This window comes from Cataglyphis hispanica, chromosome 4 (assembly GCF_021464435.1).
Source record: "Cataglyphis hispanica isolate Lineage 1 chromosome 4, ULB_Chis1_1.0, whole genome shotgun sequence".
NCBI lineage: Eukaryota > Metazoa > Arthropoda > Insecta > Hymenoptera > Formicidae > Cataglyphis > Cataglyphis hispanica.
This window is the reverse complement of record NC_065957.1, coordinates 5,736,726-5,751,676: the sequence shown is the minus strand read 5'-3', so window position 1 is coordinate 5,751,676 and position 14,951 is coordinate 5,736,726. Positions and strand designations below refer to the sequence as shown.

The window sequence follows — 14,951 nt, the reverse complement described above, 5'->3', positions numbered from 1 at the left end:
GCATTTTGTATGCATCAGTTCTGAGAAAGATTCGATTTCATTGCTAACAAAGTTTTTTCTTTTTATATCTGCAAAATGTTCGTTTCTTATATAAAAAAAAAACTTGTATAATATTAAAGTAATTAAGAAAAATATAGTTTTATTTTATAGCTTATCTTTTGATTAAAAATCGTAATAAATTGATATTTAGACATGATAAAATGGATATTTGAATCGAAAATCAAATATCCATTATCTGAAAGTGGAAGTTAATGAAACCATTCTTTCGATTTTTTTTTGGCTAATAAAATGCTTGAAATATGTATCGTTTATACATTTACAACAGAAAATTAGATTATACTTATTAGATTATTAGATTATATTTGTAGCATTTATATTCTGGTTAACCAAGATAAAAAAGTAAAATTGTATCTTTGTTTATCATATTGGAATTAATTAATTTTATTTCACAATATCAACTCTATTAAATATGTACATTCTGTATAATAAAATATATTTTTCGATAAATTATTGAAAACGATTTTTCATGGAATTTGCCTGAAATTTTTTAACTGCATTTTCCAATATATATGTTAACAATTTATCAACCATCAATACTATCTGCCATCTAGGACTGTATGGTATATCATCTAACACTTCTTTATATAGAGTACCTTGCGATGTCATGTGATATACTGATTGCAATGTAACTTGCGGCTTCTCTTTTGGAAATGTTGATGGAAGGTGAAAATGTATAAGAAAATGAAAGTCTCGATATTCCATCAGCATGCTAATCCAATTAAATTCTATAGCATCATATTCCAATATACTACCACGCTGCGACACAATTAGAACCGTAATAAAACTTCTCCTGCTCTCAAAACTTTGTATTACATTGTGCATCTGCAATAAAAAAGCATATATATATATATGTGTGTGTGTGTGTGTGTGTGTGTATATATAAAAATATTTTTTTGTAAATTGTGTCTTCTTTTTGTACCTTCTCTTGTATAAACTTCTTCACTTCAGGAACATAATCCATAAGATATTTATTAGGTGGAAATGGTGGAATACGTAAAGACTCTGGTCCACCAAAAATATCTTCTAAGGTCTTAGATAGATAAAGTTGTGGTAAAATACGATTCCAATCTGGCCCACAAAATGTGATAATAAGCATAGCTTCATCATTTTGTGATTTGTTAATACGCGGAGGTAATTGAGAATAATCCATTGCTATGCGAATTAAAAATTTTGTCTCTGTAGGCTTTGTTCCTAATGGTAACATCATCACTTCTATATCTTCTGTAAGTATCTCGGTTTCACCAACAAGTGTGCTGTATTCAAATTGCAAACGTTCTTGTTTTCCAAGTAAATGTAACTAAAAAAACATTAGTTTAGGTACCAAATATCAATTTCTTATAAAATCTAAAGAATATAGATTGAATTTTTTTGATATCTCTAAGATGCTTATAATTTCATAGATCAATAAAAGCTATATAATGGCAATTACTGTGCTTACCTGATGTTCTTTGTAATACAATAATAATTCATTTAGCACATTCAGTAATGCATCAGTATCATTAGGATTCCATTTAGCAAGACTAGGTACCTTAGTAGATAAGATATCAATGTCTGGGTCTGCTAAAAAATTTTGATCATTGAAAATAAAGTCTGGACCCATCTCAGGATATTGTGAATCGAATAATACATTCCAGACAAGATGCTCTCCAGCATAAGGGATTAATAACTTAAAGCAATCATTTTTGCTTTTATTACAACTTGATGATGCTGAGTCCAATTTTATCAGACCATAACATATTCCTTGAGAACACATAATATATACAGTCACAATGAAAAAATCAGACTTATTGAATAAAATTAAAACACAATAAAGATTAACTTACCGAGTCTTTTGGTTTGCAAAACACGCTTCAAAAGTGGTTCTATATAGGAATCTATAGTGTTCAAGAGAGGATGTTGTTGATTTAGCATCTTACTGTAAAATTTAGAAAAATTATAATTGCATAATCTAGATGAGTCAATATTTGAATCTACTGAAGTGTTTTTAGAACAGGCTCTTAATTTTCATTTCCAGGTTCTCAATTTTTATTTCCAATGATGTATAATGTATACTATATGTACAATTAAATTGATTTTCGTAACATTCTCTTTTATACAATACTATTAAATAAACTATTAAATTTCACTGTTTTTGCAAATTGAACATTTCTCGAACTCCATGTATGTATGTACTCTTTGCAATGGTTCAATCAGCAATTATTAAAAAATAATTAAAAGCGCGAAATATTACATCCCGATCTTAACAGGATATATATACATTTTATAATCACGTAATTATTAAATCAATATACTTGGCAAATCTTTAAACGACGTCAGTAATGCCGATTGTTCTTAGACATTAGTTAGCTCAGGTTAATTATAATAAACATTCAGTCAGTTTATTGTTCTTTCTCGCTTCGTATTATTGCCATGAATATAAGCGAGAAGAAGAAGAAGCATTACCTGAAATATGATTATAACCATAGAGTTTATAAATTCGAGAAGGATAGTCTGATCTGGTCAGATAGGCCCCCCTCTTACCAATAAAGTTTGATTAGGGCTCCTGCCCACAGGACGCGTCAATGGCTCTTGCAAGAGAGAACTCGTAGCCAGTAAATAATTAAGAAAATAGTACACATATATATTAAAGATCAAAGTCCAATACTACGAACTCAGCTAATTTCTCCGGGAGACGGGAGACGTTGGGTGACTTGGGTGCTAAGCTGCTTAGTGACAGTGACTATATTAAATTTGATTGTGAAAGAGAGAAGTTTCAATACGATATTTATACAAAATGTTTCCTCTCCTGAAAAATTGCATGTTGGCAAAACAAGGAATTAATTATGGTATGGAAAGTAATTTTAGATTTTACGAATTCATTAATATAATTAATTAAGTAGGAAAATATAGATTATATGATTAGTACAAAGTCCACATACTCCACATATACATGAGAGAGTGAATATTATGAATTATATTTTTATAATCGTATTAAGTAATTATCTTTTCCTTGTAGGATTACAATTATGTGATATTTATTTTTAGCATGCATTTCTGCAACACATTGTATCATGTAATCGTACAACATTTACAACAGATCTGACAAATTTAAATTAATATATATAGTTTGCATAACTGTAATGTTTACAAGTGTATTAACATTACCTGATTCAATATATTGCTTTAGGATTTCTAATTGTATCTTTGATGTTTTTAGCAGAAGCTGTTACCCATTATTCTGGAATTTTCCTAAACAAGACTTATTCTACAAAAAAGGACAATGCCTCAAAAAATATTGTATTCGTCGATGGAGTACGGACTCCATTTTTACAGTCTGGGACTCACTACAAGAATCTGCTGGCATATGATCTTGCAAGACATTCACTAGTGTAAGTTAAAATCAATTCAATAATAAATTAGTGTAAATAAATTATAAGAAATATTGTCTTCACAAGAGATAATTTACCTATGTGTTCTATTTCCTTTCAATATGTTTCTAATTTGTATTCTAATTGTAAGAATAATAGAATTTATTATTCACTACTTTAGGGGCTTACAACAGAAGATCGGTTTCCCTAAGGAAATAGTCGATTACATCGTATATGGCACAGTAATGCAAGAAGTGCGAACTTCTAATATTGGGAGAGAAGCTGCTCTGGCTGCAGGATACAGCGAACATACTCCTGCACATACAGTAACGATGGCGTGCATTAGCAGTAACCAAGCTATCACTACTGGCATGGGTTTAATTGCTTGTGGTGTTTATGATACAATTGTGGCAGGTGGAGTCGAATTCATGTCAGATATTCCAATTCGACACAGTCGACGCATGAGATCATTAATGCTGCAAGCAAACAAGGCGAAAACTTTAGGAAGCAAATTAGCTCTTTTGGCTAGTATTAGACCAGCCTATTTCATACCAGATGTAAGTTGCATGATTTTTTTCTTAAGAAAGTAACACGAGATTCAAATGTTGCACATATTTTACAATAACAGTATAATACTCTTATTATAAAACTAATGGAACTTTTTTCGTCTTATGAATGCTTCTTTTACAACAATTTATTTCTATATAGCTACCAGCCGTGGCAGAGTTTTCAACTGGTGAAACGATGGGACACAGTGGGGATCGTTTAGCTGCAGCTTTTGGTGTGACACGCAAAGAACAAGACGATTACGCATTGCGTTCTCATACCTTAGCCGCGCAGGCTCAACAGCAAGGACTTTTGTCGGATGTAGTGCCTTATAAAGGTACATTAACGTTTCTCTCATTTAGGCCCGATTAGACACCAATGTTATTTTTTTGGCTTTAAATGAGACTGAAAATTGATTTTTGGTAATAACCAACGTTATTTGGCTATAATTTAATCGTTGATTAATTTATAGTCTAAAGTCTAAAGCTAAAAGCCAAGTTTTATGTCTCACTTAAAGCCAAAATGACATTAGTGCAACCAGGCCTTATTTTCATTTCATACTTAATTTTTCTACAGTACCAAACGTTACCGAAGTTGTCGACAAAGACAATGGTATTCGCGTGTCTACAGAAGAACAGTTGGCAAAACTAAAACCTGCATTTGTTAAACCTTACGGAACTGTCACTGCGGCCAACGCATCTTTCTTGACCGATGGTGCATCCGCGGCATTAATAATGAGAGAGGACAGAGCTCTCCAACTTGGTTTGAAACCTAAGGCATACCTGCGAAACTTCACTTATGTATCCCAAGATCCAGTTGATCAGTTGCTCCTGGGACCATCATATGCAATACCAAAGGTATTCACAAGTCTTACCCATATTAATTTGCCATTTTAATAAATAATTAAATATATATATATATATATATATATATATATATATATACCTACACACACACGCGCACACACACACACACACACACACACACACACACACACACATACACACAAGACTATATATAAAATTATTCGTAAGATATTGTACTAAATAAAAATTATTAACAAATTATACAGATCCTGAATAAAGCAAAACTAAACATAAAAGATGTAGGAGTATGGGAAATACATGAAGCGTTTGCCGGACAAATCTGTGCCAATTTAAAAGCATTAGATTCGGATTTGTTCGCGCAAAAATATTTGAATAGGAGTTCAAAAGTCGGAATACCAGATCTGAGTAAGTGGAACGCTTGGGGTGGATCTTTATCGATTGGTCATCCGTTTGCTGCTACAGGAGTAAGATTAGCAACACATACTGCTAATCGACTTATCAAAGAGGATCAACAATTCGGACTTATCGCGGCCTGTGCAGCTGGTGGACAGGTAGATCAAAGTTTATGCATAGAAATATAAAATATATAATTTTTATTATCTGATAATTTTCGCGTATTATAATTTTGTTTCTTTTTATATTTGTTAATATTCTATTTTATAGGGAGTTGGTATGATCATGGAAAGATATCCTGGTGCTACAGTTTGATTTGGTTTTTAGAAAAATGATATTGATATATAAAAATAAAAAACAGAAAAGAAGAAATATTTTTCTATTCGAGAAGATACATAAATAATCATCCGGTATTGTTACAGATTTTATAAGAAAATAATTTTGCAATAAATTGTGTTTATATATAATAGAGATATTAAATTGTAAAATGTTACAGCACTGTGTGAAGTATATTGCTCCTTTCCTGCTATTCAAGTGAGTTATGTAAAAAAGATGGCAATAAATTTGCTGTCAGATGATGCCTCACACCACTGTCCAATATCTCCTTTATGTCCTGGCAACCTTGTACTGCGCGTTGCTTGAGCGCTTCCAAACGTGATAAATGTAATCTTTGTCCTGCTCCATGTGCTACTACTATCAAACCACTCCCATCTACTTCAACTTCGTTATTTGTTTCTGGTAATGCGACAACAGATAAGGTAACTCCTGGTGAACATTCCTCTACAAAATTTGCATCTAATACTCCTGTCGCTAATGTCTTATCTTCTTCTTCTGTTGTCAATTTGTTAATGAGAGATACAGTACAGCCTACAGCATAATTCTGTAACAAGAAGTTTATTTTGCAAATAACAATATAAAGTTTGCTCTGTATAAAGTATGTAAAAAGGCAATATTTTTTTAGATATTAACCTTAATTGGAATTCCAGCATCGATCAATGCAAGAGTTGATGCATTCACAGATGCACAATAATCACTACCATCGACTTGTAAAACTTCTACAAAAACATCAATTTGAGAACGTGGATATAACTCTAAGTGTATTATGGCTTCCATCGCATGGCGTAACTGAGCCGATCTCTCTTGAGACTTCCAATCCCCCCTGGGTCTTCGTTTCCGTTCCCCAGAGGTAAAACTAAATACAGCCATACTGTACTGGCAATTTATGAGAGCTTTTGTACTATTTCTTGATATATTGCTTTTTGGCTAAATTATGTAATAAAATAATAGAAATTACACAGTTTATAACAATACATATGTAAAAAAACGATGTATTGAAAAATGTATTGCATTGAAGAAAAAAAAAAACATAAAAGAATGAGGAAATGAAGTATGTTAAAAAAAAATTACTTGTCATATTGACATAATTTTTCTAATATACATTTTTAAGAGTGTGTTTATAATCTCTTAATTGAAAAATCATACATTTAATAGTTAACGCGCTTCTCCAAATGCAATCATAAATATTTTAGATTAATTCAAACCTGATGAGGACCATATACTGCGGCTAATACTTTTGTGTTGCCATGTTCTATGTACGCACTGCCGTCGGCTTGACCAAATACTCCCATTCGCATACGGATTTGTCTCAATTCTAATGCTCGTCTACCATCAGTGCGTAACCCACCTCGGTTGTCTTGATCCGGATCCGTCATCTTTCTTCAATTGACGATATGGATACAAGTTAATGATGGATCTAAATATACACGTGGACACCATTTATTTACAAACGATAGGAAATAACCTAGCATAAAGTATCGAGTATCGAATATATCGCGCATATTCATGCATATCGATATACATATATGGAATGTGCACGTGCAAAGAAAAATAACCTTTTTTTCTCTAAAAAAAATCAAAAAAAAGGAGGAAAATTTGCAGCACAAATAATGTATGTACGACACACACACGCACACACGTACATATATATATATATATATATATATATATATATATATATATATGCACATAAATAATATATCCCGTATTTTATGAACAAACGTAATCGACATGCAGAGTCAAACGTTGATTGTATTCTCGAGGTTTACAATTTGATGTCGTTATTAGTAAACAAGTATGAGATTCTTGATTCGTTCAATCTACATATTGCGATATGAAGAGGATCAAGATCATGCCGGACAGACCGAATCGCCTGTTCGAGATCTGGTTGGAGGAATGGAGGAACGATGCAAAGCTCCGAAACTCCGAGTTGTGCAATCAGTTCACGAAAGCTTTGGATTCGCTGAAGCGATACCCGCTTCCGTTGGAATCCGGTAAAGAATGTATAATCTTGCAACATTTCGGCACAAAATTGTGCTCGATGCTGGATAAGAAATTGGAAGAGCAAAGAAGACACGAATCCGCTAAAGCAGCTGACGCTAACTTTTCCAAAGCAATCGATAATGCGGACTGTATTACTGCGTCTAGGAAGCAACCTGTGGATAAAGTTGTTGAAATACAGGAGAAAACAACAAAAGTGGTCAGACAAGCTAAGAACACAAAACAGAATATATCGAAAAAATTAGTAAATGTAAATGAAATTGCATCAAAGGAAAGTGACAGGCAAATTTATTTAAAACCTAATACTTTCGATGTTATATTATTGGTGGATACACAAGAAACTTGCGGGTGAGTATTTATGATTCAATCAACTTATCTATGAAAAGCTTTCAACTATATAAAGTTTATTTCAGTGGAAAAACAAAGCCTCAACATGATGCTACGCTTATGGAATTAACACGGCTTGGTGTATTGTTTGAAGTGCGTCATTTGAAGATTGGTGACTTTACATGGATTGCCAGATGTAGAGAAACAAAAGATGAATTGGTTATACCTTATATAATAGAGAGAAAACGAATGGATGATTTAAGTGCTAGTATTACAGATGGGAGGTTTCACGAACAAAAGGTATTTTAGGGAATTACCTTTTTATATCCTTGTTTCTATTTAATTAATTCTATTCCTTAATTCCATATTTCAGTTTCGATTGAAGCAATCTGGTATTGACAATCTTATGTACATAGTGGAAAATATTGACAAGAATTCCCGATTTTCTATACCACTCCCGTCATTGTTGCAGGCTTCTGTAAATTGTCTAATACAAGATAATTTTACTGTAAAATATACAAGAAATCATAAAGATTCTATGTTCTATTTATCATGTGTGACAAAGACTCTAATTAAAATCTACAAGGTGTATAAGAAACATTCTAATATATATATATATATATATATGTATAGTATGTGTGTGTGTGTGTGTGTGTGTGTGTGTGTTATAATAAAATTATAATTTTATTTTAGGATAAAAAACTTGTTGGATGTAAGAAAGAACAACTTTCTCAGACTAATGATTTGAGTAGTACAATACATCTTATAAAGTTCAAAGAATTCAATAAAGCGTCTTCTAAACAGAGAGTATTTATTAGAAATTTTATATTCGAAAGTAATTTATGTAAAATTTAATGATTTTTTATTGATATATTTTTCTTTCAGAAATTTAAAGTAAACGAGATGTTTATTCGCCAATTATTACAATTAAAAGGCATGTCCATAGATAAAGCGACAGCAATTGTAGAACGTTACCCCTCGCCACAGATTCTGATCACAGCTTTGGAAAATTCTGCTAAAGATGAGCAATTATTAGCAAACATTCAAGTTGGTGACAAAAAACGGCAGCTCGGATCTATCATCAGTAAAGCTGTTTATCAACTTTACACTATGAACGAACTGAGTTGACTTATAAAAAGATACATATCTGGAATATTCGTTTATATCCCACATGTAAATAATATTCTACAATTTTCGCATACACATTTTCATCACTATTATACATCAAAATATATCCTTTTTATTCAGTAATAACGATCCTTCATATAGAATTAAAAAATTATTGTATTAAAACAATTAGAACATACAGTAAGAAAGTACTTTAATATAACTATCTAAAACTTTTCTTAAAAGTCAGTTAGAGAGAAAATTCGTTATAAATAAATAAGATATGTTTTACACCATTGCTTCCACAATATGACATATTACCACATACATTACCTTCTGCAAAAATAATATTCTCGTATCATGGCGCAATATCATTCAAGAAATAGAGAGAAATTTTCAAGCCGAGAAAAGTCTGAAAAATAGTGAAAGTCAGATAGAAAATTTGTATATTAATTTTTTATTTCCGCAAAAAAAAATTGCGTTACACCAATTTTTTGTGCTCGTCTGCGTATTTCTCATGAATATATAATATTTGAAGGAGTGGATCGATGCTATTAGTAACTTAATACAATTGCATACGGAAAGTGTAAATACATTAGGCAAATAAGAGGGCAATTTGCGACATTTATTCTCTCTCGTGCTGAGGGGAGAAAATTTTCTCGCGTGAAATGTAGTAAGACGGAGAGGGGAACGATTATGGCGTGTTTCTCCCGTGTAACAGACTTTTCTCAGTTGTCGTCCGATCCCCGAAGTAGATGGAATTCTCCCTGGATCGGTACTACAAGTTGAATCGCCTGCTGTTGTCCGTTATCGGACTATGGCCTTATCAGAGTGCGATGAACGCTTGGTTCCACCGAGTGCTTGCAGCTTCTTTTATGATCTGGAGTATAATCGGTCAGGTATCTTAATATAAATTTGTAATATCTTTTTCGTAGATGTTTCGAAATTTTTATTAAATTTTATTCTTAAATTTTAACTTGATCTAATATTCATATTTTGTAGCTTAAATATATGTACCATGGACATTAACTCTTTCTATTCTCTCTGATAAATTTTTTTTATGAATCTAAGAATAAGTAATGGAAGATAGATATTTTTCTAGATAGTTAAGATATGTATGTCAGAATTAACTGTGGATTTTACACTCGATTGCATGCCCATTATCATTTCTACTATTGGTATAACGCTGCAATTTATTGGCCGTATAATAATTAATGACAAAGTAAGAAATTTTTGAATGTTTCTGTGTAACTGACCAAAATATAATATATTAAATAATAATATCAGTTTTTTTCGCTGTAATATGATTTGCAAACTCAATGAGCTTTTTACTTTTCAGTTGAGGAGTTTACTCGATCATATTAAAGCCGACTGGGAACGCACTAGGTCTCAGGATGAAATTAAAATTATGCGAGAATATGCCGCGAGTGCAAGAATAATCACGACACTATTTTCGTGTAAGTGAAATTGTGATCTGAGTATAGTAAAGCGCGCAAAAGAATCATGATATTCACGGGAGATTAACGTTTTATTTTTAAAATATTATCATTTTCTTGATATTTTTCACTCGAAAGATAATTGTTTCCAAATTTTTTTTCTGTAATGTAGATAATTAATTTTAATTGACTTTATATTTTTCAGTTTATGTAATCGTAGGTACAAGTATGTATATCATTATCACGAGTATCCCGCAGATTCTCGATGTATTTCTACCGTTGAACGAATCACGTTCGCGCGAACATCCGTTTCACATCGAACTCTTCATCGACGAAGAAAAATATTTTTATCTTATCCGAATTCAAATGTATATTATGTTACTGGTGGGAATGGGAATGATTATTGCCAACGGTACTATATTCGTTGTTTACACGCAACATGCCAGTGGAATGTTTACCATACTAGGGTATTGCATTTTCTTCTATACATTTTTAGTGTTTATAAAACGTAAATTGTTTTTATTTACATTGCTTAATATTTAAAATAATTTGTGATCGCGCTTAACTTTTGGACTCCAATTAATTATACTGAGAAATAACTTCATCAAATATCTAAAAATATATATAAAGCACCAAAATATATAATAATAATTTAGCATAAAACATATATAAAAATAAATACATTAACGTTGCATAAAAAAGCATGACGAACAATAAAAAAATATATTGAAATATTTTCAATATATTGAAAAAATAAGATAAGCATGCTCACAGAAGGGTTCAATCCAGGAATGAGATATAATCCACTGATGTCCGTTCCTATATGTTTATTTTAAATTATATTTAAAAAATGCATTAAAAAAAAGATAGATTTTATACATTTATCTCATTTTTTGACATTTATTGAATTCTTCATATGGAGCTACGTATCGTAAAATGTATCGTATTATTCTTGTACACATTATTTATATAGGTGCCGCGCAGAACGATTATTTAACCAACGTTCTTCTAAGACTGGACGATCTATCCGTGGAACTGAAAAAGATTACAGGAACATTGTACTTTTTATTGAGGATCATCGCAGTGTTATACAGTTAGTAATCTTTTGACAATATTTTACGTATTTGCTAATGTGTACATGTAAAATGCATACAAAATGATAATGATATATAAAACGGCAGACCACTTCGTTTTTCTTCCACAGGTATGTTCTACGCCGAGTAAATATATGATAAACTACAAGTACCAATTTTTCTTATCGCGAGACTAATTCTAAGACTTGATAATTAACGTTCTATTAATCCGCCAACCTTCTTGTTATATTAAGGTTTGTGGACATTATTCAATCGAGCTACAGTTTTCATCTTCTCAGTGAATATTTGTTTTTTATGATCCTGATAGGCTTGACATTGGTACAAGTGAGTGTTCTATGTGTACATTAAATTAATTAATCTATAATTTTTTCCGCGTGCGCGCGCATAAATAAAATCGTTAAACGAAATTAAATTGCAATGATAAAAAAAAGCTGCGAGAAGAAATGTTAAAAGATAAATCAGGGTAGCCAAACATTGTTGTTTAGATAATAAAATTCTCCGGATTATCGGATCGGCCAATTAGATCTATAGCTTTCATCATCGGACAATTATTTTATCTGCTTATGTTTAGCTATATGGGTCAGCATATAATTGACACGAGTGTACAGTTGTCCACGAAGCTGTGAGTATCGTGAAACGGGGATGCATATTTTGCACAATGATATATTGATCAATATATATATATATGTGTGTGCGTGCGGCGTGTGCGTGTGCGTGTGCGTGCGTGCGTGCGTGCGTGCGTGCGGTGCATGTGTGTGTGCGTGCGTGCGTGCGATGCGTGCGTGCGTGCGTGCGATGCGTGCGTGCGTGCAGTGCGTGCGTGCGTGATGCGTGCGTGCATGCGTGCGTGCATGCGTGCGTGCGTGCGTGCGTGCGTGCGATGCATGCGTCGGCGATATGCGCATGCGTGCGTGCGATGCGTGCGTGCGTGCGATGCGTGCGTGCATGCGTACGCGATGCGTGCGTGCGTGCGCATGCGTGCGATGCGTGCGATGCGCATGCGTGCGATGCGTGCGTGCGTGCGTGCGTGCGTGCGTGCGTGCGTGCGTGCGGCGTGCGTGCGTGCGCGCATTTTTCGTTCGTTTTGACGCGCGATATTTTATTAAGAAATATCTATATATAAATATATAAAAAAATTTTAATTGTACGTAATCTCGGACGTAAATCTCGTAGGTATTGCGGAAAATGGCACAATATGTCCGTGTGGAAACAAAAGATTATGTTATTCGTTATGATAAGATGCACACGAACGGTTTCCATTAATTCATGCAGTATATATACTCTGAGTTTAGAAACTTTCTCAACGGTAAGCAAAATATCGGCGATATATCGTTTATAAAATGCTCTCCTTATCCTCGATAATGTCACTGTGAATTTCGTTTCAAGATTGTACAATCGGGCATATCGGTTTGTATGTTACTGAAAAGTGTAGCAAACAGTTTGTAAATTATTTGCAAATAGTAGTAGCATTTTTGCATGTATTTGATATACCTACATAAAATTATTACAAAACACTTTTTTATGTTTCAAGCTCAAATTGCTTTATTTTTCCCATCTTATTTGAATAAAATGCGAAGCGGTTGATATGTAAAAACTGTCTGCTCTCTCTTTCCTTATAATAATATACATTATTTATATAATTTACATAAGAATGCATGGTCATAAATTACGAGTCATAATCGCAAACTATTTTTTCGTGCCCCTTTGTTTCTGACGATCGAGTTATAAAATTATCACGCGTTTTCCTTGGCATATAAGACTTCTCTTCAAAGTATAAGTAGCACATTGAAAGAAATTTTAAATGTAAATGTATAGTATAAGTATACGCAAAAATATGTTTCAACATTTTTCTTTATTTTGAACAGAAAGAGAAAGAGGCAGCACATCAAATTTTTATTATTGAAAACATTTAGTCTTTATGTAAAAAAAATATGGATTTATTTTATTTTATTTAAAAATATTATTAACAAGTTGCATATATGGATTGATTATCTGCGAAAAAAAGGAGAAACAAAGTGCATTGAGAGAGAAAAATTTTCAGAACTTTTAAAAAATAACATCCGCAAATGGAAGATGAGAACATGAAATGGCCAGCATAGATTAATACATCACAATTTCGATAACCTCCGAAATTTGAATCTATCGAATTTAATATTATAAAATTAACATTGATGTATCGCCAGTAAATTATTAATTCTAGAATATTCATAAATACATGATTTATAGACCATGTCTCATCATCATTCCGATTTTCATTTTCAAAAGGATAATGAGAAAGAAGGACAAAAAAATTTAACATATAATTTTATTATATTAGAAGGATTAGAAACGATTATTTTTCAAGATTATCATTGGAAGGAATGTTAGTACCGTAAAATAAGACACCGATGTTTTCAAAACCTTTAAAAAATATTAAATCTTTCGCCATATACTCTGTTCTATCATTATTTAAACTATTATATAAATAATTATAAAATAAATACATTTCATTGTGCCAAAGCTTTCAATGGATAGAGCTACAATGTTGATAGCATTTACTCTATACAATGATATCGGTCCATTCATCCAGAGAGATAGAGTTCTCCCTGTAGTATAATATTCAAAGTTTTGCTATACAACTAATTGTAAGAGAAACAGGATTAATTACGAAATAAACGAGGAGCAAGAAATCTAGAAAAAAATTATTTTCACATTTATTTCATCTTTATTTTATATATAAATATATATAAATTATAAAAAAATATATATATATAAATTATAAATATATATATATATATATATATATATATATATATATATATATATGTGAAGATATTGCCATAAAAGAAAAATTAATGAGAAATGAAGCGAGAAATATAAATCATGTTGAAATATAAATGTTGTAAAAAATATACGAAAACGCTAAACTTTTCGATTCGTCCCAAAGTTTTCTTGATGCTTTAAAATAAAAAAAAAAGAATTAGAAAAATACAACAATTAAATTATGAAGTTATTAATATGAACAATCATATGTGCATTTTTAGATTCGAGCAAATTCTTTGCAAATGTTTGCTGTTGGTCAAATTATTTATACATTCTCTTTCGACTAACAAATTTGGAGACAACATAGTAATCGAGCTTAGAAACATGAATATACTATTATGTACCTGTATTATACAATGTATAATATTTCCTTTTGTATGTTCACATTTTCATAATTTCTTATATTAATTTATTCTTTTATTAATTCTTTTCGCGAAGACTTTTTTTTCATCAATAGCATCTACATGAATCAATCATTTTAAATACGTTTTTTAACAAACGCAAATAATTCTGATTTTAGAAACTTAATGTTTTTTTTTTTTGTAATAATTGGAAAAAAATAATAAAATAATGATACAAGAATAATACAAAAAAGATAACAAATGTATAAGAACATAAGATAGCCAGCAAAGATTAGTACAACATAATTTCGATAATTTCTGAAATTTAAATCTA

The 14,951-nt window shown here is 31.6% G+C and overlaps 5 protein-coding genes across 12 annotated transcripts; 3 read left to right on the top strand and 2 right to left on the bottom strand.

Annotated features, from left to right (window-relative positions):
* Window positions 1-417: 417 nt before the first annotated feature.
* LOC126848572 (BRISC and BRCA1-A complex member 2-like) lies at window positions 418-2,707 on the bottom strand. 4 transcript variants are annotated; one of them, XM_050589560.1, is made up of 6 exons: window positions 2,581-2,643; window positions 2,318-2,502; window positions 1,884-1,975; window positions 1,499-1,800; window positions 980-1,357; window positions 418-882 (listed from the first exon to the last, which is right to left on the bottom strand). In XM_050589560.1, the coding sequence occupies exons 3-6, from the start codon at window positions 1,969-1,971 to the stop codon at window positions 508-510; spliced, it is 1,143 nt and encodes a 380-aa protein (XP_050445517.1). In that variant the 5' UTR covers window positions 1,972-1,975; window positions 2,318-2,502; window positions 2,581-2,643; the 3' UTR covers window positions 418-507. The 4 variants fall into 4 exon arrangements, with proteins under 4 accessions (XP_050445517.1, XP_050445514.1, XP_050445516.1 ...); XM_050589557.1 differs by having other exon boundaries at window positions 2,352-2,502; XM_050589559.1 differs by lacking the exon at window positions 2,318-2,502 and having other exon boundaries at window positions 2,581-2,707.
* On the top strand, window positions 2,680-5,666 carry LOC126848562 (trifunctional enzyme subunit beta, mitochondrial). 2 transcript variants are annotated; one of them, XM_050589541.1, is made up of 7 exons: window positions 2,680-2,885; window positions 3,260-3,428; window positions 3,589-3,964; window positions 4,116-4,290; window positions 4,530-4,810; window positions 5,026-5,331; window positions 5,444-5,666. In XM_050589541.1, the coding sequence occupies exons 1-7, from the start codon at window positions 2,834-2,836 to the stop codon at window positions 5,486-5,488; spliced, it is 1,404 nt and encodes a 467-aa protein (XP_050445498.1). In that variant the 5' UTR covers window positions 2,680-2,833; the 3' UTR covers window positions 5,489-5,666. The 2 variants fall into 2 exon arrangements, with proteins under 2 accessions (XP_050445498.1, XP_050445497.1); XM_050589540.1 differs by having other exon boundaries at window positions 3,257-3,428.
* Window positions 5,539-7,367, bottom strand: LOC126848581 (exosome complex component RRP41). Of its 2 annotated transcripts, none has more exons than XM_050589570.1 (4): window positions 7,232-7,367; window positions 6,715-6,926; window positions 6,143-6,436; window positions 5,539-6,053 (listed from the first exon to the last, which is right to left on the bottom strand). In XM_050589570.1, exons 2-4 carry the CDS (start codon window positions 6,883-6,885, stop codon window positions 5,700-5,702), a joined length of 819 nt encoding a protein of 272 aa, XP_050445527.1. In that variant the 5' UTR covers window positions 6,886-6,926; window positions 7,232-7,367; the 3' UTR covers window positions 5,539-5,699. The 2 variants fall into 2 exon arrangements, with proteins under 2 accessions (XP_050445527.1, XP_050445526.1); XM_050589569.1 differs by lacking the exon at window positions 7,232-7,367 and adding an exon at window positions 7,066-7,153.
* LOC126848565 (crossover junction endonuclease MUS81) lies at window positions 7,344-8,990 on the top strand. The gene is made up of 5 exons (XM_050589545.1): window positions 7,344-7,858; window positions 7,924-8,137; window positions 8,211-8,423; window positions 8,531-8,644; window positions 8,723-8,990. Exons 1-5 carry the CDS (start codon window positions 7,344-7,346, stop codon window positions 8,963-8,965), a joined length of 1,299 nt encoding a protein of 432 aa, XP_050445502.1. The 3' UTR covers window positions 8,966-8,990.
* Window positions 8,991-9,483: 493 nt separating this feature from the next.
* Window positions 9,484-13,893, top strand: LOC126848571 (odorant receptor 42a-like). Of its 3 annotated transcripts, XM_050589553.1 has the most exons (8): window positions 9,484-9,843; window positions 10,047-10,166; window positions 10,284-10,401; window positions 10,586-10,847; window positions 11,354-11,473; window positions 11,708-11,798; window positions 11,960-12,096; window positions 12,648-13,893. In XM_050589553.1, the coding sequence occupies exons 1-8, from the start codon at window positions 9,700-9,702 to the stop codon at window positions 12,811-12,813; spliced, it is 1,158 nt and encodes a 385-aa protein (XP_050445510.1). In that variant the 5' UTR covers window positions 9,484-9,699; the 3' UTR covers window positions 12,814-13,893. The 3 variants fall into 3 exon arrangements, with proteins under 3 accessions (XP_050445510.1, XP_050445512.1, XP_050445513.1); XM_050589555.1 differs by lacking the exon at window positions 10,047-10,166; XM_050589556.1 differs by lacking the exon at window positions 11,960-12,096.
* The last annotated feature ends 1,058 nt before the right edge of the window (window positions 13,894-14,951 follow it).

Bases quoted from the DNA above. Each gene is read 5' to 3' on its own strand.
- LOC126848581 (XM_050589570.1), bottom strand. From the start codon at position 6,885: ATGACGGATCCGGATCAAGACAACCGAGGTGGGTTACGCACTGATGGT. The intron at 6,437-6,714 runs GTTTGAATTAAT...TACATAATTTAG, and splicing joins CAGTATATGGTCCTCATCAG to CCAAAAAGCAATATATCAAG. The intron at 6,054-6,142 runs GTTAATATCTAA...TTCTTGTTACAG, and splicing joins ATGCTGGAATTCCAATTAAG to AATTATGCTGTAGGCTGTAC.
- LOC126848572 (XM_050589559.1), bottom strand. From the start codon at position 1,971: ATGCTAAATCAACAACATCCTCTCTTGAACACTATAGATTCCTATATA. The intron at 1,358-1,498 runs GTAAGCACAGTA...ATGTTTTTTTAG, and splicing joins TGTATTACAAAGAACATCAG to TTACATTTACTTGGAAAACA. The intron at 883-979 runs GTACAAAAAGAA...TTTTTATTGCAG, and splicing joins AGAAGTTTATACAAGAGAAG to ATGCACAATGTAATACAAAG.
- LOC126848565 (XM_050589545.1), top strand. From the start codon at position 7,344: ATGAAGAGGATCAAGATCATGCCGGACAGACCGAATCGCCTGTTCGAG. The intron at 8,424-8,530 runs GTGTATAAGAAA...ATTTTATTTTAG, and splicing joins CTCTAATTAAAATCTACAAG to GATAAAAAACTTGTTGGATG. The intron at 8,645-8,722 runs GTATTTATTAGA...TTTTTCTTTCAG, and splicing joins AAGCGTCTTCTAAACAGAGA to AAATTTAAAGTAAACGAGAT.
- LOC126848562 (XM_050589540.1), top strand. From the start codon at position 2,834: ATGTTTCCTCTCCTGAAAAATTGCATGTTGGCAAAACAAGGAATTAAT. The intron at 3,429-3,588 runs GTAAGTTAAAAT...TCACTACTTTAG, and splicing joins CTTGCAAGACATTCACTAGT to GGGCTTACAACAGAAGATCG. The intron at 4,291-4,529 runs GTACATTAACGT...ATTTTTCTACAG, and splicing joins GGATGTAGTGCCTTATAAAG to TACCAAACGTTACCGAAGTT.
- LOC126848571 (XM_050589553.1), top strand. From the start codon at position 9,700: ATGGAATTCTCCCTGGATCGGTACTACAAGTTGAATCGCCTGCTGTTG. The intron at 10,167-10,283 runs GTAAGAAATTTT...TTTACTTTTCAG, and splicing joins GTATAATAATTAATGACAAA to TTGAGGAGTTTACTCGATCA. The intron at 10,848-11,353 runs GTATTGCATTTT...TTATTTATATAG, and splicing joins GGAATGTTTACCATACTAGG to GTGCCGCGCAGAACGATTAT.